The following is a 17,311-nucleotide window of genomic DNA, read 5'->3' as shown; positions in this document are numbered from 1 at the left end:
GATAAAGAATGTTTACCTGTCAGCTCATGACAAAGCTACAGCTCACACACCACATTAGCCGTTCTTATCTCCTTTTTAATGTTTTGTTATTTATTATTTACACAATTAGCACTGGGCAGCTTCAACTTACAAGCCATAATTAGTTGGTAAAAAAATATTTCTTTCAGTTAAAAATATCCTTCCACCTCCTACACAGAGAAAGCCAAATCATTAATGAATTCTGGAAGTTTGAAAAGATCGTGCTTACATTACTCCTTACAAAAGAATGTACTTTGCTAAGATTGCAGGAGAATGGTTTCCAAGTGAAGCAATAAGCACTTGGAAATGTGAGGCAAAATCAGTTTTGGGGAACATGCTTGAATATAAGAAAAAACAGAACAAAAGCAATAGAGATACATGAGAAAAAAAGTGCAAACAATGCGTCCAGAGCATTTAGTCTTTGCCATGGAAGCCAGTAAATGCTGCAACTTAATTTGCCTAGATTTTTTTTTTTTTTTGCTGTCATCTATTTGTGAAGAAGAAACTAAAGAAAGCTATACAACTTCTTAAAAGGTCACAGAAAAAGTGTGACCACAATAAAACAAACCCACTGGTCAGCACACACTCATTTTTAAAATTGCTTCTTAATAGAAATTGTTAATACAGACCACTCATTTGTTTTTAGTTTGTGTTGTCACATTTGCACAGCCATTATTTAATAACACTTGCTTGGCCATAACAATCACTCCCTGCCATTCACCAAGTGCTGGGACAGAAACTTACCCTCCAGTGCCTGATTTGCAAATACTCACTTGCACATCAGGAGTTACAACCAGGAAAGCTTCTCTGTCTAATGTCCCGTGTGTGCCCCACACTGCGTTACACCAAGTCACCAAGGACAGACCTGCATATTCTGGTTCTTATAACTCACCCAGCACCACTGCAAGTGCCCTCCATCACCACAGAGTAAACAAATGCTTATCTTATGTTCAGTGTGGATGATACTGCAGGTGCGTCCCGTGACACACATTCCCCAGCCAGTGGCAGTGTAGTTGTCATTCAGACCAGACGAACCAGCAGGCAATCCTTTCAGATTTATCATCTAACCCAGCAGCTAAGATGTGCTCATAATGCCTGGCAAATGTAAAAAGGATTGCCCCACAAGCTGCCTGACAGTGCTGAGATATTCAGTCGTTATAGGAAAAGGCCAAGGACATTGCCATCACTCCAGGGGACCATTTTTCCAGATGCTACTAATTATTAGGAGGCTGAGTAGTCACATCAGGTTCATCTATGCTAAAACAGCAGGGTTTACAGCAACACTTATGAGTGCTCCACGTTTCTGACAAACAATTGCAAACACACAAAAGATTACGAGCAAAATTCATCAGTCTCCATGAAGATGAGGTTAAACTAGTTTTCACCTTCAGTCACACTGTGCTACATTAATCTTATATACAAAAATATCGGATCCCATTTGCAAGATGCACAGCTTAAGCTACCCATATAGAAATGCATGCAATTACATAATTGAGACTTTAATCACCTACACTCGTAAATTCTGAGAGTGCATGAGCAACAGAGGTTTAACCTACGAGGGTTTGGTCAATTTTTTCCTCACCTATTACTGTGCTTGGACTTTTCCCGGTCTTTTTCCTTGTCCTTCTTGTGCTCTTTGTGCCGGTGTTCTCGGTCTTTGTGTTTATCTTTGTGTTTGTGAGAATCTGCAAGCAGAGAGGCAAAAAAAATTAAGCAATGAAGTTGGGAGAAAACTCCATGCCTCCCTCATGAACCTCTGCATGTTTCCCCACCCCATTCCAGTATTTTGTGAGATGCAAAATTTGTAACAAAAATCTTAGTTTTCAGAGCTCCTAAAAGGATTTATTGTTCCTGCAGGACAAGTTAATTTACCTTGGCAACAGCTGCATTTATACGGTCCTTAGTTCAATGATCTTTAAAACCTTTACGGATCCTGAAGAAACACAACCCATTTTGTGAAATAGTTAAGTATGGCTACAGCAAGTTGAATCTTTCTGCATAGATGGGAATCCTACCTTCCTGTGCCTGTCAGTAGTTCATGTCAAACAGATTACAAGGGTACAGAAACCAAGCATAAAGCTGAAACATTAGGCTTGCTGGATCTAAAACGTAGCCACTATTTCCACAAGTATCTAGTCTAGACAAAGAGTACCAACTCTCCCCCCCCCTCCCCTTAAAATCATCTTATTTTTACGCCCACATGGCATGACAGGCACGCAGCGAGGGAAAGATCAAATGATGAGGGAAGAGGAGAACAAAAGATGGAGGAAGAAAAACAGACAGGGAACTCTCTCCTCGTGCCCTCTCCTGCAGGAGACGCTAGGAGACACTTACCTCCCTTCCACAACAGAGCCCAGACAGTGCAACGGGAGAGCTGTAATGAGCACGCGCTGGTGGAAACCCACCTACACAGGTCAGGGCTGGTCCAATTTAAGTGACGAGTCAGAAATAGGAGATGGCACTCAAGTGAGCGTACACAAACACTGTAATTTTAGTGGTATCCATTTCTACTTCCAGTAACATTTTCCATCCTCGGTGACAACTGCACCATGCAATAAACAATGAGGTCCTCCCAAAGCACCAAAGAAAACAAGATCCGCCACAGCGAAAGAGCAACAGAGCTGGAATTGTAACTAAGCACTGACAAGCATTTTTAGGCCCATAGATGTTCTTTTTAAGTAGATCAGGAAGGAGCTGAGGCTGAATTAGCACCTCAAACCCAGGACAAAAGGTGCAACCACCTACAATCAAGGTCACTCCTGTAAGCCATGCCAAAACACTCCCCTCAGCTTCTCTCTTTTTTTTTTCTTTTCTTATTTTATACACATTTCTCAAGCAACTAAAATTAAATAGCTCTTCAGGATACCTAAAAGGCTGTGATGACTTTGGCAACCGCTTTCGGATAATAGTGCCAGCACTTCCACCACAGATCTTGGATGTAAGGTGGTAATGATTAATTGATTGTAAAGATGTTAACACGCCTCTGAAAAGGCGACTGCCCCCATATGAGAATAGGGAACTGCAACAGAAGGAGTTTGGGATTTCCACAGTCACAAGGGAAATGCATTGCAGAGCCAGGAACTGCCTCATCCTGCACGTCTTTTGCCACAAGTTCACTTTTCTCCTTACCTGACACCGGTGCTTACAAACCCAAAACATTCAGCTGTTTTTTGGGGGGAGCCCCCCCGTCACACATTTCTGCTCGCAACCTGCTGCTGCCCTAACTTCAGGTGTTGCTCTCAGACGCCTGCAGTAAAACAGCACAAACCAACACACGAGCGTTGACGTTGCAGCCTCCAACTTGCCTTCTGCCTCGATCCTCCCAAAGTTGGCAACACTTCCCAGTGCTGCCCTACACACCGCATACACGTTTGAAGAGCAAGACTGAATTTTCTGTCCTTTGATACCCAGGGATGCGTCAGGATTTGTGCAACATTTGGCGTTAGAGCATAACCAGCTCAGAGTTTGCAAGTACCCAAACAACAAAACCCATTTCCCAGCAATCGCTAACGAACGGTGCGGGACCTGACACCTACGCTCCCTGAAGTGCCAAGAAGCAATTTCTTGGTACCCTTCTCCTTCCCACCAGGACAACACACATTTCACTGGCAAAAGTGTTTTCGCAGCACATTTCACACTTCAGATTCTTCAATTTAGCCAGGAGCTGGAAGCTCAGGCTGTTTGCAAACTGCCTGCATTTTATTCCACAGAGTTTACTCCCCAGTTCCTAAAGCACCGGCTGAAGCAAACAGCCATCCATTGACACCTGATGAGTAGGTAAACCACTAGAAAAAACATCACGATGCTATACATAGAATGCACACTCATTTTACCACATGCTCACTTTTTAAGGGAGCACAAACCAACACAGTTTTGTTCCAACACACAATTTTTGTTCCAACAACAAACCGATGGAAAACGTGTGCAACTATTCAGTGCTATTCTCTTTAGAGCCACGTGATCATTTTTTGCAAAACCCCACAAAACGGAACAGTCTTTTCCTTTCATCTCCAGATGCCCTTCCAACTGACTTGTGCTTTCCAGCTGAAATTGGTATTTGCTTTTGAGAAGTAGTTCTAGGGCCATACCCATGGAGTCACTGGAGTCCAACAATGCAACCTCTGCTCTGCTGACAATAACTCATTCCTTTCAGGCAATGCATGCCTGGTACAGGAGTGAAAAAAAAAAAAAAAAGCTAAACTAGCTCTGCTCAGTGGCATTTGTCTTCCCTAGCTTCCCATTGCTGAAAGACTTGTAGCAGAAAGGCCTTTTTATAGAGGTGTTCTGGCTAAAAGGCAGGCCATAGCGGCTGGGCAACAGGAGGTTGTGTGCGTGGTCTTGCAAGCAGAAGGGAAAAGCTGGTGGGAGAGCTTTAACCTGACTGCAGGCAACACGGGATATGTACTGGGCCTCTCAACACACCGGACCACAGGTGAAATTCAGTACTTCCATGCAGGCAAGCATACTACCTCCCAGACACATCTCCTAAGAATTAAATTACTCTGGAATATTTGCCTAGCACTCAGACTCGCTGCTGTTGCTTTCTGACACCATGCCATAAGGTAGGTTAAGACTGAGAACTTCTAAAGCTTTTATTAAATAATCTCAAGCTGACACATGAACATTACCAGAAGGCATTAAAGCTCTCAGATTTCTTTTCTTTTTTTTTCTTTTTTTTTTTTTTGAGGGTGAAGCTGAATGTAGTTCAGGAGACTGGATTGCTAAGAAGGACGCAATGGCATGTCATATATTTTTTTCCAGACTGACTTTATCTAGCAGACCAAATTGATGGTTATTTGGTGGCTGACCAAACAAGTTCAGCTATTCCAGTTTGTGTCCCCACTGCACAGAAACCAGTATGACATCCAGTATGACATCCTCTCCACCGCATTACACAGGCAGCAGAAAACTGAATTTAGAACAAAACTTTAGAACACAATGGAGCTCCTCACAGCAAACCAAATTAATACAGAAGCAATCAATGGAAATGCTCATGACTACTGTCTGTATCTTCTTTGATGTGCTTAGTGTATCAATTCCTAAAAGCATCCTTCATCCTCCAGTAACTCTCCCCCAGCTTGCAGCCGACCAGCAGTTGACTAGATCCAGCCTCACATGAGCTGCAGTGAGGTCAGGCACCATCACACACATTTACATTTGTTTCCTGCCTTTTATGTCTTTCCTGATGTCTGCTCCCTCTCACGCTAAACAAGGAGATAAATGCGACCGCTTCTCCAGGAGCACCAGCAGACTCCGCTATCTACTGTGAGCAAAGTTCAAATGCCCAAACGCCCGTGTGACATTTAAAGGATTTCAGAAGTCAATGAGTCTCTCCAGCCCCAAGGTTACAGTAGGGACAGGGGTTACGCTCACTGGGCAGGGATCCACCACCCCTAAGGCTCTCCCTTTGGTATCCACTAACCCAAACAGAGCGTTTGGCATCTCTTCTGTTCTAGAGAGCTTGATGTCTCTGGCACTGGATGCCTGTCTGTTAGTGCCGAGCCTGGTATGTCTCCAAAAGATTACCGCAGTCCCCCTGCTATTCCTGCCTTTCCCTCTGCACCTCCAACAATCACGAGCAGCTCTGCATTTCTGTACGTTGATTCATCTTTGAACTCTGTTTAATTACAAGGACGCCTGATTTAGGGATGGGAAATTCTAAGCACTTTTGGTCTGTGGCCCTGTTTTGTCGTCTTCCTCCCCCCCCGCCATTAAGTCTCTGGGGAAAGGCTGAGTCATAACCCTATTTGCAATACTTGTATACACGTATTACTGGAACAGTGCAGTTTTACTCTTTATCCAGGAACAGAGCTGTAAAAGGCCAGGCATCTATTTAACTACAGCATGATGAGAAGAGAGCTGCAGGAAGAGAAAGCCCTCCTGCGGCGGGCAGCCGGCACCTGGGGAGGCAGCGTGCCAGAGCCTCCTCCCCAGCAGGACTGACCCCAGCCTTAACGGGCTGGGCCGACCACAAAACCAACGTACAGGGAACTACACTCCTTTAATTCATACGAAAAATTCGTTTGCTTTTAAAATCTTTTTGAGCTTTTTTCTCTCCCCGCTCCCCCAATAAAGTTTACTTAACTATGAAGGGAAGCAGGCCTACTCCTTACGTTAATATTTCAGTTTTTGTGGCAACATTTCTAATTAAACCCTGAAAGTGCATAGAGGGACGTAGGCTCTTGTACAACAAGAGCCAGTACAGTTAGTATTATGATCTGGGAGAATATCGTTGGCAGTTCACTTTAGGATCATCTTTTTCAAGTGCTGAAAAAAGGATGAGAGCAACAATCTGGCCTTTCTCATTTCTCTTAAACTAAGTGAGATAGCTGGCAAATTAACACCTGGTAACTCCAGCTCCTCATCAACAGTAGCTTTTTTAGCTAAATCTATTAGCCTTCCATATTAGCTGTCTTTGTGTTCATGTTCTTGTAAGCTTTTTCAAGTACAATTTGAATACCTTATCAACCTGCTTACAGGCAGGTTTCTGCTAACAGTCTGTTCTTCTGTTATATTTTGCTAAGTTTTGGGGATAAAGGATTTTTGTATTTTTCCTTCTGGTTCCAGCAATACCCCACTTGTTTCTCTCCATTAGACAGCCTAGAAATACCTCAACTAGTAAGTATGCTGATATTTTGTCTGTTCAAAGCACCACCTACACTGATGTCCAAAATGGCAGTTTAAGCTTACTTGATTCTTGGAACTGAAATCTGTCTCCAAATCTGAAGACATAGTATGAAGAAAGGGGGGAAAGTCACAGTACCATGTCAAAACAACACTTTAACTACTTGTTACTTCCATGACACTTCTGCTTTAGAAAATGGGCTGAAATTTCTGCCCTGAGTCCAGTGCCTTGATACTAGTTACAGGTTACAAGAGAAACATACGACCTTTTAAGAAGTTCTCAGCATCATTGGTATATATGAGTGTGGTGTGCTTTCTGTTACCGGGAATTTTATCCATCTCAAATTTGAAGCACAAGCAAGAAATCCTTTGCAATTGCAATAGAGGATGTATTGTGTTACAGCAGGGGGATTCTACGTATGCAACTTTTCAGTCTCTTCTTTGGAAAGGGGAAGAAAGTCTTAAAAAACAAACAACAACAACAACAAAAAAAACCCTTCAGTTCCACTGCGAAATCATGCAGCTTAAAGAGACAACTCAGTAACGCTGAATTAGTTTCAAAAACTGGTCAAACTGAAATATTCTCAAGAGCCGTCCTCACCTGAGAAATTGGTGGTCTCTTTACAGCTGAAACACCTCTTAGACCATTTACTACACAACTACAGCATTTTACAGTTTAGCCTAATTTCCTTCTCACTTGTTCTGACATAAAAGTAAGCAAAGCAAAAAGACCCCATATGACCTCAATGAAATGATTTCACAGATTTTTCTACTCCTCCCAGGCTCTTCTCAGGAGCAGTCATCTTGAAGTGTAGATGATCAGAAAAAGGCCTCTTACCTTCAAGTTTTACAAGTCAAATTTTACCATTTGTTACCATTTATTTTGCTAAATCACATTACTTCTGAGTTCTAATTTCCCATATATGGGGTATAAAAGACTACCATTTGATTCATTAAGGTTCAATTGGTTAAATGATGCCTGGAAGGGCTGTGAATGCTCAAACGCGTGAACATAGTTCAAGGTGTCTAAAACACTCTTCATATCCCTGGCAAAGAACATGTACTTTTGCCTGAGGCATCAGATCACAACAGTTTAGTGTTGGAGCAACTTTGACAACATATAGATTACACTTGCAAGTAGAAAGATTGTAACGTTCAGGCAGTATCAAAGATCTTTAACAGGAATAGCGATGTGGTTGGCAGGTTCCCTAAACAAACACCTGCAATCCCACGTGTGTAAAGGTTGCTTTGTGAGGCTCTGGTCAATTTATAAACCATTCATCTGAGAAAGGAGCTACTGTGTGGAGATGCAGAAATCCGTCTGAATTCATACGGCTCACAAGGGCAGCCATACACTGGAAGCTGGACAGTCTGAGGCAGGGGATGGGGATCCTCTCTGTCAGATTCATTATGGCATTGGGCAAGTCACTTGAATTTACATGTTTTGATTTACGATTTCAAAAGGCACATACAATAATCCCTCCTGATCAATCATTGACTGTCCTGAGTTGGAAGGGACCCACCAGGATCAAGTCCAGCTCCTGGCTCCTCACAGGGCCACCCAAAAATCAGACGATGTGTCTGAGAGCGTTATCCAAATGCTTCTTGAACTCCAGCAGGCTTGGTGTGCTGACCACTGCCTTGGGCAGCTGGCCCCAGTGCCCGACCACCCTCTGGGTGCAAAATCTGTCCCTAACCCCCAGCCTGACCCTCCCCTGTCCCAGCTCCATGCCGTCCCCTCGGGTCCTGTTGCTGTCCCCAGAGAGCAGAGCTCAGCGCCTGCCCCTCTGCTCCCCTTGTGAGGGAGCTGCAGGCCGCCATGAGGCCTCCCCTCAGCCTGCTCTGCTCTGGGCTGAACAAACCCAGGGACCTCAGCCACTCCTCATACAACTTGCCTTCCAGACCACCCCTTCATCATCTTTGTAGCCCTCCTTTGGAGGCTCTCTAATGGTTTTAAGTCCTTTGTATTTTGTGGCACCCAAAACTGCACACAGTGCTCAAGGTGAGGCCACACTGGTGCAGAGCAGAGCAGGAGAATCCCTTCCCTCACCCAGCTAGCCATGTCGTGCCTGAGGCACCCCAGGACAAGGTTGGCTCTTTTGGGCTGCTGGGGCACACTGCTGGTTCATATTCAGCTTGGCATTGACCAGAAACCCCAGATCCCTTTCTGCGGGACTGCTCTCCAGCCTCTCGTCCTCATCTATGCGTACAGTCAGGGTTACCCCATCCCAGGTGCTGAATCTGGCACCTGGTCTTGTTAAGCTTCATGCAATTAGTGATTGCCCAGCTCTTTTAATTTGTCAATACCTCTCTGCAAGGCCAGAGACCAGTGTGGAAGAGCTTTATATTTTTCTACAGTGTTTGTATTGCAGTTGGAGGAAGTCACAATATGATCACGGTGTTCCAGTAATTGATTACACTGCTTCTGGACTTTGTTTAAATGGATTGTCATTGCTGTAGCTGAAAAAAAGGGGAAGAAAACCTATTGCACAGAAAACAGAATTGCATCCAGGTATCAGGGACAACATCTGTATGCAGCTAGAAGTCTCAAAAGCAGTAAAAAACATACCCAGAAGGTGTTTTACAGACAGATGATGGTATTGTGGATGATACTCTGGAACAGAAAACCATAATCTAAAATAAACTTCCCATGTGAAACTGGATAAGTCACTTACTGGCCTAATGGCCCTATTTACGCAACTACAGAATACACATAAAACATTTACCCTGGAAAGGTATTGCAGGTCTGTTTGCTGTGCTGTTTTATTTCTCCAATAGCTGGCTGCAAAATATTTGGAGTCCTGAAATGAAAGTGACTAAAACACCGAGATCAGGATTTGAGACCCCTATAGCCATTACCTCGATCAGAGTAATTCACCAGAACATCATCATCTGTTCTACTGAAATACAGTTTGGGCAAGCAATGCTTCCTAAGCGTGACATTCAGTGAAAGAAGCAGGACTGGGCGTTCAGTTTGTGCCAAGAAAGGAGAGAAACCACTACGACAGCAAAACAAGACTGCTGGGCTTCCAATTCCTCGTTTTTGAGTGCCATAATTAAAAGAACATTTACACCTTTCAAAATCAACTTCACCTGCAACCCTTTACCTACAGTGTTGAAAAGCATCTCCACAATCAACACTGCTGCAGATTCTCTCTGGCCTGTTGTGTATTTTTATGTGCTATTTACACAATAATATTTTGCATTTTATTATTACACAGATGTGTCTGTACACTACAGACAGCCTATTCTGACTCTAAATAGATATCAAAGCTATTTCTAAATACTCAAAACCCTTTCTGAAGTCAAATTCAAATGAAGTATAGTTGCTGTGCTGTCACAGACTTACTTTGCTTCAGGCGTACCATTGGATCAGGTGCACCAGTCCAGGGAGGCTGACACTTTTGTAACAATGCTTAAAGAAACCTCTTTGTTTTCCTTGATAAACTATAGTAAGACATGAATTTTATGCTTTACTGCCAAACATCTAAATCAATTTTGACTAAACACAAGTGGAAAGCAGCTCTTGGTTGGAAGCTTCATATACTCATCATTTATTTTCCAAACGCATGAGAGAAAAAATAGAGGAAAGAGACAAGAAAGCTTCATTGAGAACAGAGTCTGGAAAAGTACAACAGAATAAGCGAACAGTTCATCCTAAGACAGTAACTTTAATAATAAACCGACTCCAGCAAAGTGCGTTCTCCCTTTTCCAAGGGTTCAAATGAAAACATTTATCAACACTGAGTAGATTTGAGTCGACCTGTTTTCCTGGGTAGTTCTTCCAAGACAAAGACCTGCTGCATCCTCCTCTCCTGTTCACGAAGGAGTCCAACAAGGAAACATCTGGGCTGAGCCAGAACCGACCGCACTACTTGGTATCCTGCAGTTCTGCTTCCTAAAGCTTGAAAACTGCCCAATTCTGATGGGAAGAGTAAAGCCAATGACCTCACAGCCCCTCTCCATACTTTTCAGTTATTTGAGGCAACATATACCGGAGGGGCAGACAGATATTGTGTTTTTTTTTCCTTAAAAGGATTTTGCTGGGATACTTGGCTTCAGAACAAGACAGACCCCTTGGTTGCTGCATTCTTCATTAATCTTGTAATCCGATAAATAGATAATTTGCTGAAGAAATGTCTCCAGCCTCTGTCCTTTAGAATAATTTCTATGAACTTATTGAGAAGTCCCACTTTCTCTCCAGTGAAGTTTTATTATGCAAGCAAGGATCTTACACAGCTTTTAAAATACAAAGTTTGCAAAACAAGATTAACGCACCTTCTGCTCCACCGAAACCCCAGGGCAACTTCAATCTAAGGAAGAAAGGTAAACAATGTGACAGAAGTGCTAACAGGGAGAGAGCACAGTGGCACAGCACCAAGTCTGCAAGCTGAGCTGCACACTCGTGTATCCTTCCAAAACTTTAAAGCTTATCATGGATAGGTTAAGGAGGCCAGGAAAAAAAAATGAAAAAAAAAACAACAAACCACAGACTGATCTTTCCTATTTTGTGTGACTGAAGCCTCAGGGACATGAATGAAGTTAACCTGAAGCAAATGCCACTGCTGGCATTTCATCAATCTAAACAAACCTGCAGAAGCTGGGTAGATAAGCAAGACATGCTGTGAGAGCTTATTCAGAAAATGAAGGACAGATACTCTTCAATGCACTTGTTTTGAGGCAACCCCCCATTTTTTTTTTTCCAAGCTGGATTAATCACTCAGTTTCTGTGCACCAAATGTTTTCATCTGCTAGGGAAATACTAAATTCTCTGATTATCAGCAATTAATGCTTAAATAATCAAGACACTCTGTGGTACAACGGGATGATGACCTTACATTGCTATACAGAATGTATTCTGCAGAAAACCTACAGCACAGACAGCAGCAAGTCTAACGAACCGTCAGTGCCTTCTCCATGGCCTCTTCTGAAAAAGGTGGCATGTTCACATACGACTGTTCTGCAGCATATCTTAGTCATTGAGTGAAAAGCAGAAAATCACTGCAAGAACACATTACACAAAGGACAAGAGTGGGGAAGCCTTATAAAGCACGAAAATACAAGTTTGATCAGTAGAGAAAGGCTAAATTAATAGCTGCTTCTTACACATGCCAAAGGGCTCCCGACTGAGAGGCAACAATGAAGTTTCAACCCATTATTTGCATTCAAAAATGAAAAAAAATCAATGTGAACAGAAACATGTGTTTCCAGGGATTCCCAGGATGTAAAACATTCTCCTGTAATTGCATAAATAAGAGTCAGAGAATGAACTCCATTAATATGCTTCCATTAACCAAGCAGAATAAAATAGATCAGCAAGTCAAAACTGCCAGCATCAGCACACAGCTTAAAAAGCTCCTAGCATGGAAGAGAAGAAAGTCAAGAAAGTCTCTTAAGAAAAGAAGGTAAGAATCACCCTGTTCTTGTCCCTAGCAAAGTTTATTCTTATATGGCTACACTATTTTACACTATTTTATGAGTAGAAGTACTTTCCATAGCCTCCTCCACTCAGAATTTGAGTAGCGTGCACAGTAACAGACCCCTTCCCTTACTGGGGCAGAAATAGTTCAGCATTTTGTCCTGTTGGTTTAGAAGTCTTAACCCACATGCAAAAGCACAGCTACGCACTGTATGTACATCTCTAAAGCAGCATCAAGACTGAAGATACGCTTTTGCTTTGATTTTCAGAAGGCACTGCCCATCACATCTCTGCACAGCAGGAAGCCAGAGCAGGGTCTAAGGAAAAACCCACCCAGTGAGCACTGGGGGACTCAGGAATACTCCAGGATGCGCTGGAGGCACGTCCAAGTTTATTTGGTATATGCCTGCTTCACTCCTAGTCCTTGTCATGTTCAGCCACTGTCTTGCTTTCCCTAAGCATCAATTCTTCCTCCTCCCACCTCAGACTAGCCCAGGATTACTTTTCAGGGTCAGTGAAGGGGTCCTAATAGATAGAAAAGTGGAAAGCTAGACAACTGTAGCAGCTAGCTAGTGACCCATTTCAAAGTCAGCTCTGCCTCTGTCTGCATTTCCCAATCAGATCCAAAACATAGGAGCAAACAAAGGATGGCTACAAGCCTGTGCTTCATTACCTCTCTGGTTCCAAAAGCCTTAGGCTCGTTACAAATGTGTATTCCAATTAGCTAACAGACGTGTACAGGACAGACTCTGGAGGGCTGATGGGTGCATAAAGCGCGTGTTGCCGGGGAACACACAAACAAGAATCAGCTTTGGGGAAAAAAGTTGCATAAAATAGAAGCTGCAGGTAGGTTCCCTGGGGATTTCCTTTGGATCCCCTAACACCGAATGGTTGTTACTAGACCATCTAATCTCACGCTTCTCCAAATTCACATCCGTTTCCTCCCCACTGTGCAAAATGCAGTTAACAGCGTGACCAGCAGGGCGAGGGAGGTGATCATCCCCCTGTACTCAGCTCTGGTGAGGCCGCACCTCGAGTACTGTGTTCAGTTTTGGGCCCCTCGCTACAAGAAGGACATCGAGGTGCTTGAGCGGGTGCAGAGAAGGGCGACGAAGCTGGTGAGGGGCCTGGAGAACAAGTCCTACGAGGAGCGGCTGAGGGAGCTGGGCTTGTTCAGCCTGGAGAAGAGGAGGCTCAGGGGTGACCTTATCGCTCTTTTTAGGTACCTCAAGGGAGGCTGTAGCGAGGTGGGGGTTGGCCTGTTCTCCCACGTGCCTGGTGACAGGACGAGGGGGAATGGGCTTAAGTTGAGCCAGGGGAGTTTTAGGTTAGATGTTAGGAAGAACTTCTTCACTGAAAGGGTTGTTAGACATTGGAACAGGCTGCCCAGGGAAGTGGTGGAGTCACCATCCCTGGAAGTCTTCAAAAGACGTTTAGATGTAGAGCTTAGGGATATGGTTTAGTGGAGGGCTGTTAGCGTTAGGTTGGAGGTTGGACTCGATGACCTTGAGGTCTCTTCCAACCTAGAAATTCTGTGATTCTGTGATTCTGTGATTCTGTAACGTAACCGGCACAGCAGGAAGGACTGAGAAGGGCTGGATGATTGTACACGAGCCGGTCTAGCATACAGGAGTATAAACTAGCTCAAAATGATGAAAGAAAGTAAAATTTAAGGGCGTTCAAATGGATAATGCGAGGGAGACTGATCCCATTGCCAGAAAGCAACAAACCTTCAGCACGGACCCACGGCTTGGCACAGGAGCTGCCACGCAGCGCTGCCGCACGCAGTCAGCTCTCAGGAAGAGACAAAGGAGCCGTGTCCGCACCGTGCAGATGGAGACAAAGGAACGGCCCAGGGTCACGCTCAGCTGGGGAGCCAGGCCCAGGGGTGCTCCTGCCTCTGCTCGCCTTCTGCCTCGCTTCTCCGGAGCGCGCTGCGGCCGGGCAGTTGCGACACGCCGTCATGTTTAGACTTCGGAGTCATCAGCGGCTGCAGAAGATAACCTATCCCTTACTTCAACGTGGTTCAAAGCAAAATGGCTCTGTTAACCCTTATCTTCCCGCTAGCTGACCCTTCCAGCTTCTTGAACGGGAGTTCTCGTCCAGCAGAGCTCTGGGGACACCACACTGGACTTCAGCAGTCCCCCTCGGGAGGGATGTGAACGCTGTGCTGCATCGCTGAGCTCCCTGCTGCTTGGCCCCTGTGCCCAGGCTCCCCAGGCTCACTTGCTGCCTGCACCGGCTGATCCACGGCTCCTTGAGAAAAAGGCTCAGCTCCTCCTGAGCTGAACCTCTCCGGGTCTGTCACGGCTTGGAGAATCTTGCCCAGGTTATGTTCAGCTGTGGGAGAAGGAGCAAGCCTAGCTCTTCAGTGAGGAGTGCAGGGACTGGGCTCCTGCCTGCACCACCGACACACGTAGGTGGGCTGAATCACCCTTTCTGGGAATTTTTGACAAGAAAGCACCCAGGGAGCAGCTTTACCAGTTACCTCAGCAGACTGGGTCAAGAGCAAAGCAAACGTTTTGGTGCAACCCGACACATTCGCACTGCAGTCAGAGAACTTCACGTACTGTGCTCCATCCACAGGCTGAGTCAGTGCCCCAGCAGAAGGTTCTCCTGCCTCCAACTGCTCTCTGTACCAGTAGCAAAGGTGCAAACAACACCATTTGTAATGCAAAGCCAACAGCTGCTTACCGCATGCAGCCAAACCTCCAAGACAGGTGAATCAGGAGGAAGAAAGGAGAAAACTAACTCCCAGCTCTTAGAGGAGATAATGGAAACTTCAGCTATATTAAAAAATAAGGAGATTTGTATCATTTTGAGGCATAAGAAGTAAAGTTTCAATTTTAAAAACTGCCTTAGCCAGCAGGAAAACAGCTGTGTTGTCTGAAATAATTACTCTGCAAATGGTGTCAACTAGAAAAATATTTTCACTCGCTGGCTGTGTAAATCACCAGCATTTTTGGATTCACTAAAAAGAGTTTTGTTTTTATTTTCCTTTAAAGATTCCCTGAAATCCTGACACTTCCTCAGCGCTTGAGTGATTTCCCAAGAGCAGCTCGAACCAAGCCAGCATTCATCCCAGCAGCATGAGGACAGGGCTGGCATGTTCCTGGGGCTGACCTAGGACAGGGGCTCCCCGAAACCCAAATTCCCACAGCTCAAAACAAGCAGAGGCATTGAAATGTTTCTCCTACGGCAGTCAGTGACAGGACTCCTGTCAGCAGGCAGCATCACACACACGTGTACACGCAGGAGCAGTGCAAGCAGCGCCCAGCATCCTCAGAGAGGCTCTAATAGCATTGTTCAAAGGCTTTTATTAACCAGCAATGCACGAGATGTGGCTGTGGCCAGTGCTGGTCTTCTGCCTGCTGTAGGTGGCAGCACCCTTGGAACAGCCCCAGGCCTCCGTAGTGCTCCGTGTTACGGTACACACTGAGCCTGCACGACAGCAAGCGGCTGGTACGATGCTGAAGTTGGCTCTGCCAAGCAGTACCGCTGCTTTAAGCACTGGAACTAAATATTTGTCCTACTACTTGCCTAATATCGTGCCCACAAAGCTGAGCTAATGGGCCAGTGTTATAAAAAGTTCATTTCAAAATAAAGGAAGTGATTGGTCTTTTATCATGTTCGTTTCCCGTCTGTAGAAGCAACTCCCACACGGATCCCAGCCAGGGGGTTTGCTGGTGCCGTGGTGCCCCCCACCTCCAAGCACGTTTCCCAGCAGGGGGCACGCAGGCTGGACTCAGACCACTTCACCTCCGCCTGCTCTGCAGGCGAGTTATGCGATCGCGCACCCACGCCAGGCTCAATCCCGCAGCTGTCTGCAAACATCTCGTCACCCCGCGCTGCCACAAGGCCCACTCTCAAGACAAGGCAGGGAACGCAGCTCCCCCGCCTTAAGGAGCCATCGCCACTGCTAACACACAAGAAGAAGTCTGGTGCCAGCCCAAATCCACAGGAGGCAGAGGTCAAAAACGAAAGGTTTAATGACAGCCGAGATTTCCGCGCTGCCTGCAGTGCTCCTGAGCCTACTGAGAGGGAGGCAGCGGGGACACAGGGACACCTCTGTAGCAGTGCAGGTGACAGCAGCTTCCTTGTGAGTTTTAAAATGCACAAGGCTGTGCTGGCAATACTTACATGCCTGATACATAGAGCTCCCACAGGCAGCGCACCCACTCCGCCAGAAGCCTCCCATTTAAACCAATACACAGGGAACTTGCAGTCACTGATTTTATCCCTGTTACGTGTTGGTATTCTGTTTTGTTAAACACAGGTCATGTCTCACTAGCTGCCAGCTGTTAAATCACACTGACATAGGTAACTGAACGCCAGTGTAAGCTGTCACTGCAGATCAGCATGCTTAATAGACTCCGAACTTCTATTAAAAGCAGCTCTACATATTCTACTCCCTTCCCCCCCCCTTCTGAATGGCTTGCATCTCTGGATGGTTATCAAAATTTTATTAAACTCACAGCCAACGTTTTCAGATTGCATCACACACAAGACTCACAAATGCCTCGAATGACTTATGAATGGGACAAAAACGTTTACTCCATTTGTTTCATGCCTAAACCCTATTAAAAGGGGAGAAGTGTAATCCTTGAAAACTGAACAGAACCAATTGCCTCTGGTTAACCTGTTCCTCAATTTTACCAGCAGACCCGTCTTTACCAACGCAGAAATAACTAGGTGTGAAAGTTAGCTTCCCTTTTTCAGCTTTCAAACAGTTTCCACCATCACAGTCACTAAATGAGCTGTTCAAACTGAAGGAAATATGCTGCAGGTGCAGAGCCTTCAATGGTTGGTTTATCACTGCACTTCAAGATGTAAGTGCTTAACTAATGACTTCCATCATCTCAGAGGTTCTGCTTTACAGCTACAGCAACACGATCGCACTATTTTTCAAGTTTCCTGAACACGAAGCCTGACATCATTTAGGTATTTTAAGAAGTTGGTTGGTAAGAGGCTCAGAAAGATGCTCGAAGAACTACGAGCACTACAGAAGCACCCACAGGGACTCAAGGGTTTGTTATTCCTCGTTAATGTAATCCGAAATGAGAAAACAAAATGGTACAGCTTATTTGCAGGAGTGTTGCAATGGAAAAATTGAGAGATTTCTTTGCACCTGCTCATTTGGTGGCAGAAATAGGCAAAGGAAACAAGGGTAACTGGTACGAATATTTACAATCTAGTAATTCCTGACTGGCTCAGCTATAATGCTAGGAAAGAAATATTTTAAAGGCTTCT

The 17,311-nt window shown here is 44.9% G+C and overlaps 1 protein-coding gene across 1 annotated transcript in view; it reads right to left on the bottom strand.

Annotated features, from left to right (window-relative positions):
• Positions 1-17,311, bottom strand: part of TOP1 (DNA topoisomerase I) — a 67,395-nt gene that overhangs the window by 34,284 nt on the left and 15,800 nt on the right. The window contains exon 3 of the mRNA XM_084296462.1: positions 1,601-1,703. Coding sequence (XP_084152588.1) covers positions 1,601-1,703 — 103 coding nt within the window. The remainder of the gene's footprint in view (positions 1-1,600; positions 1,704-17,311) is intronic.

Source organism: Netta rufina (genome assembly GCF_964035555.1).
Source record: "Netta rufina genome assembly, chromosome: 16".
Lineage (NCBI taxonomy): Eukaryota > Metazoa > Chordata > Aves > Anseriformes > Anatidae > Netta > Netta rufina.
This window is presented reverse-complemented; position numbering and strand designations above follow the sequence as displayed.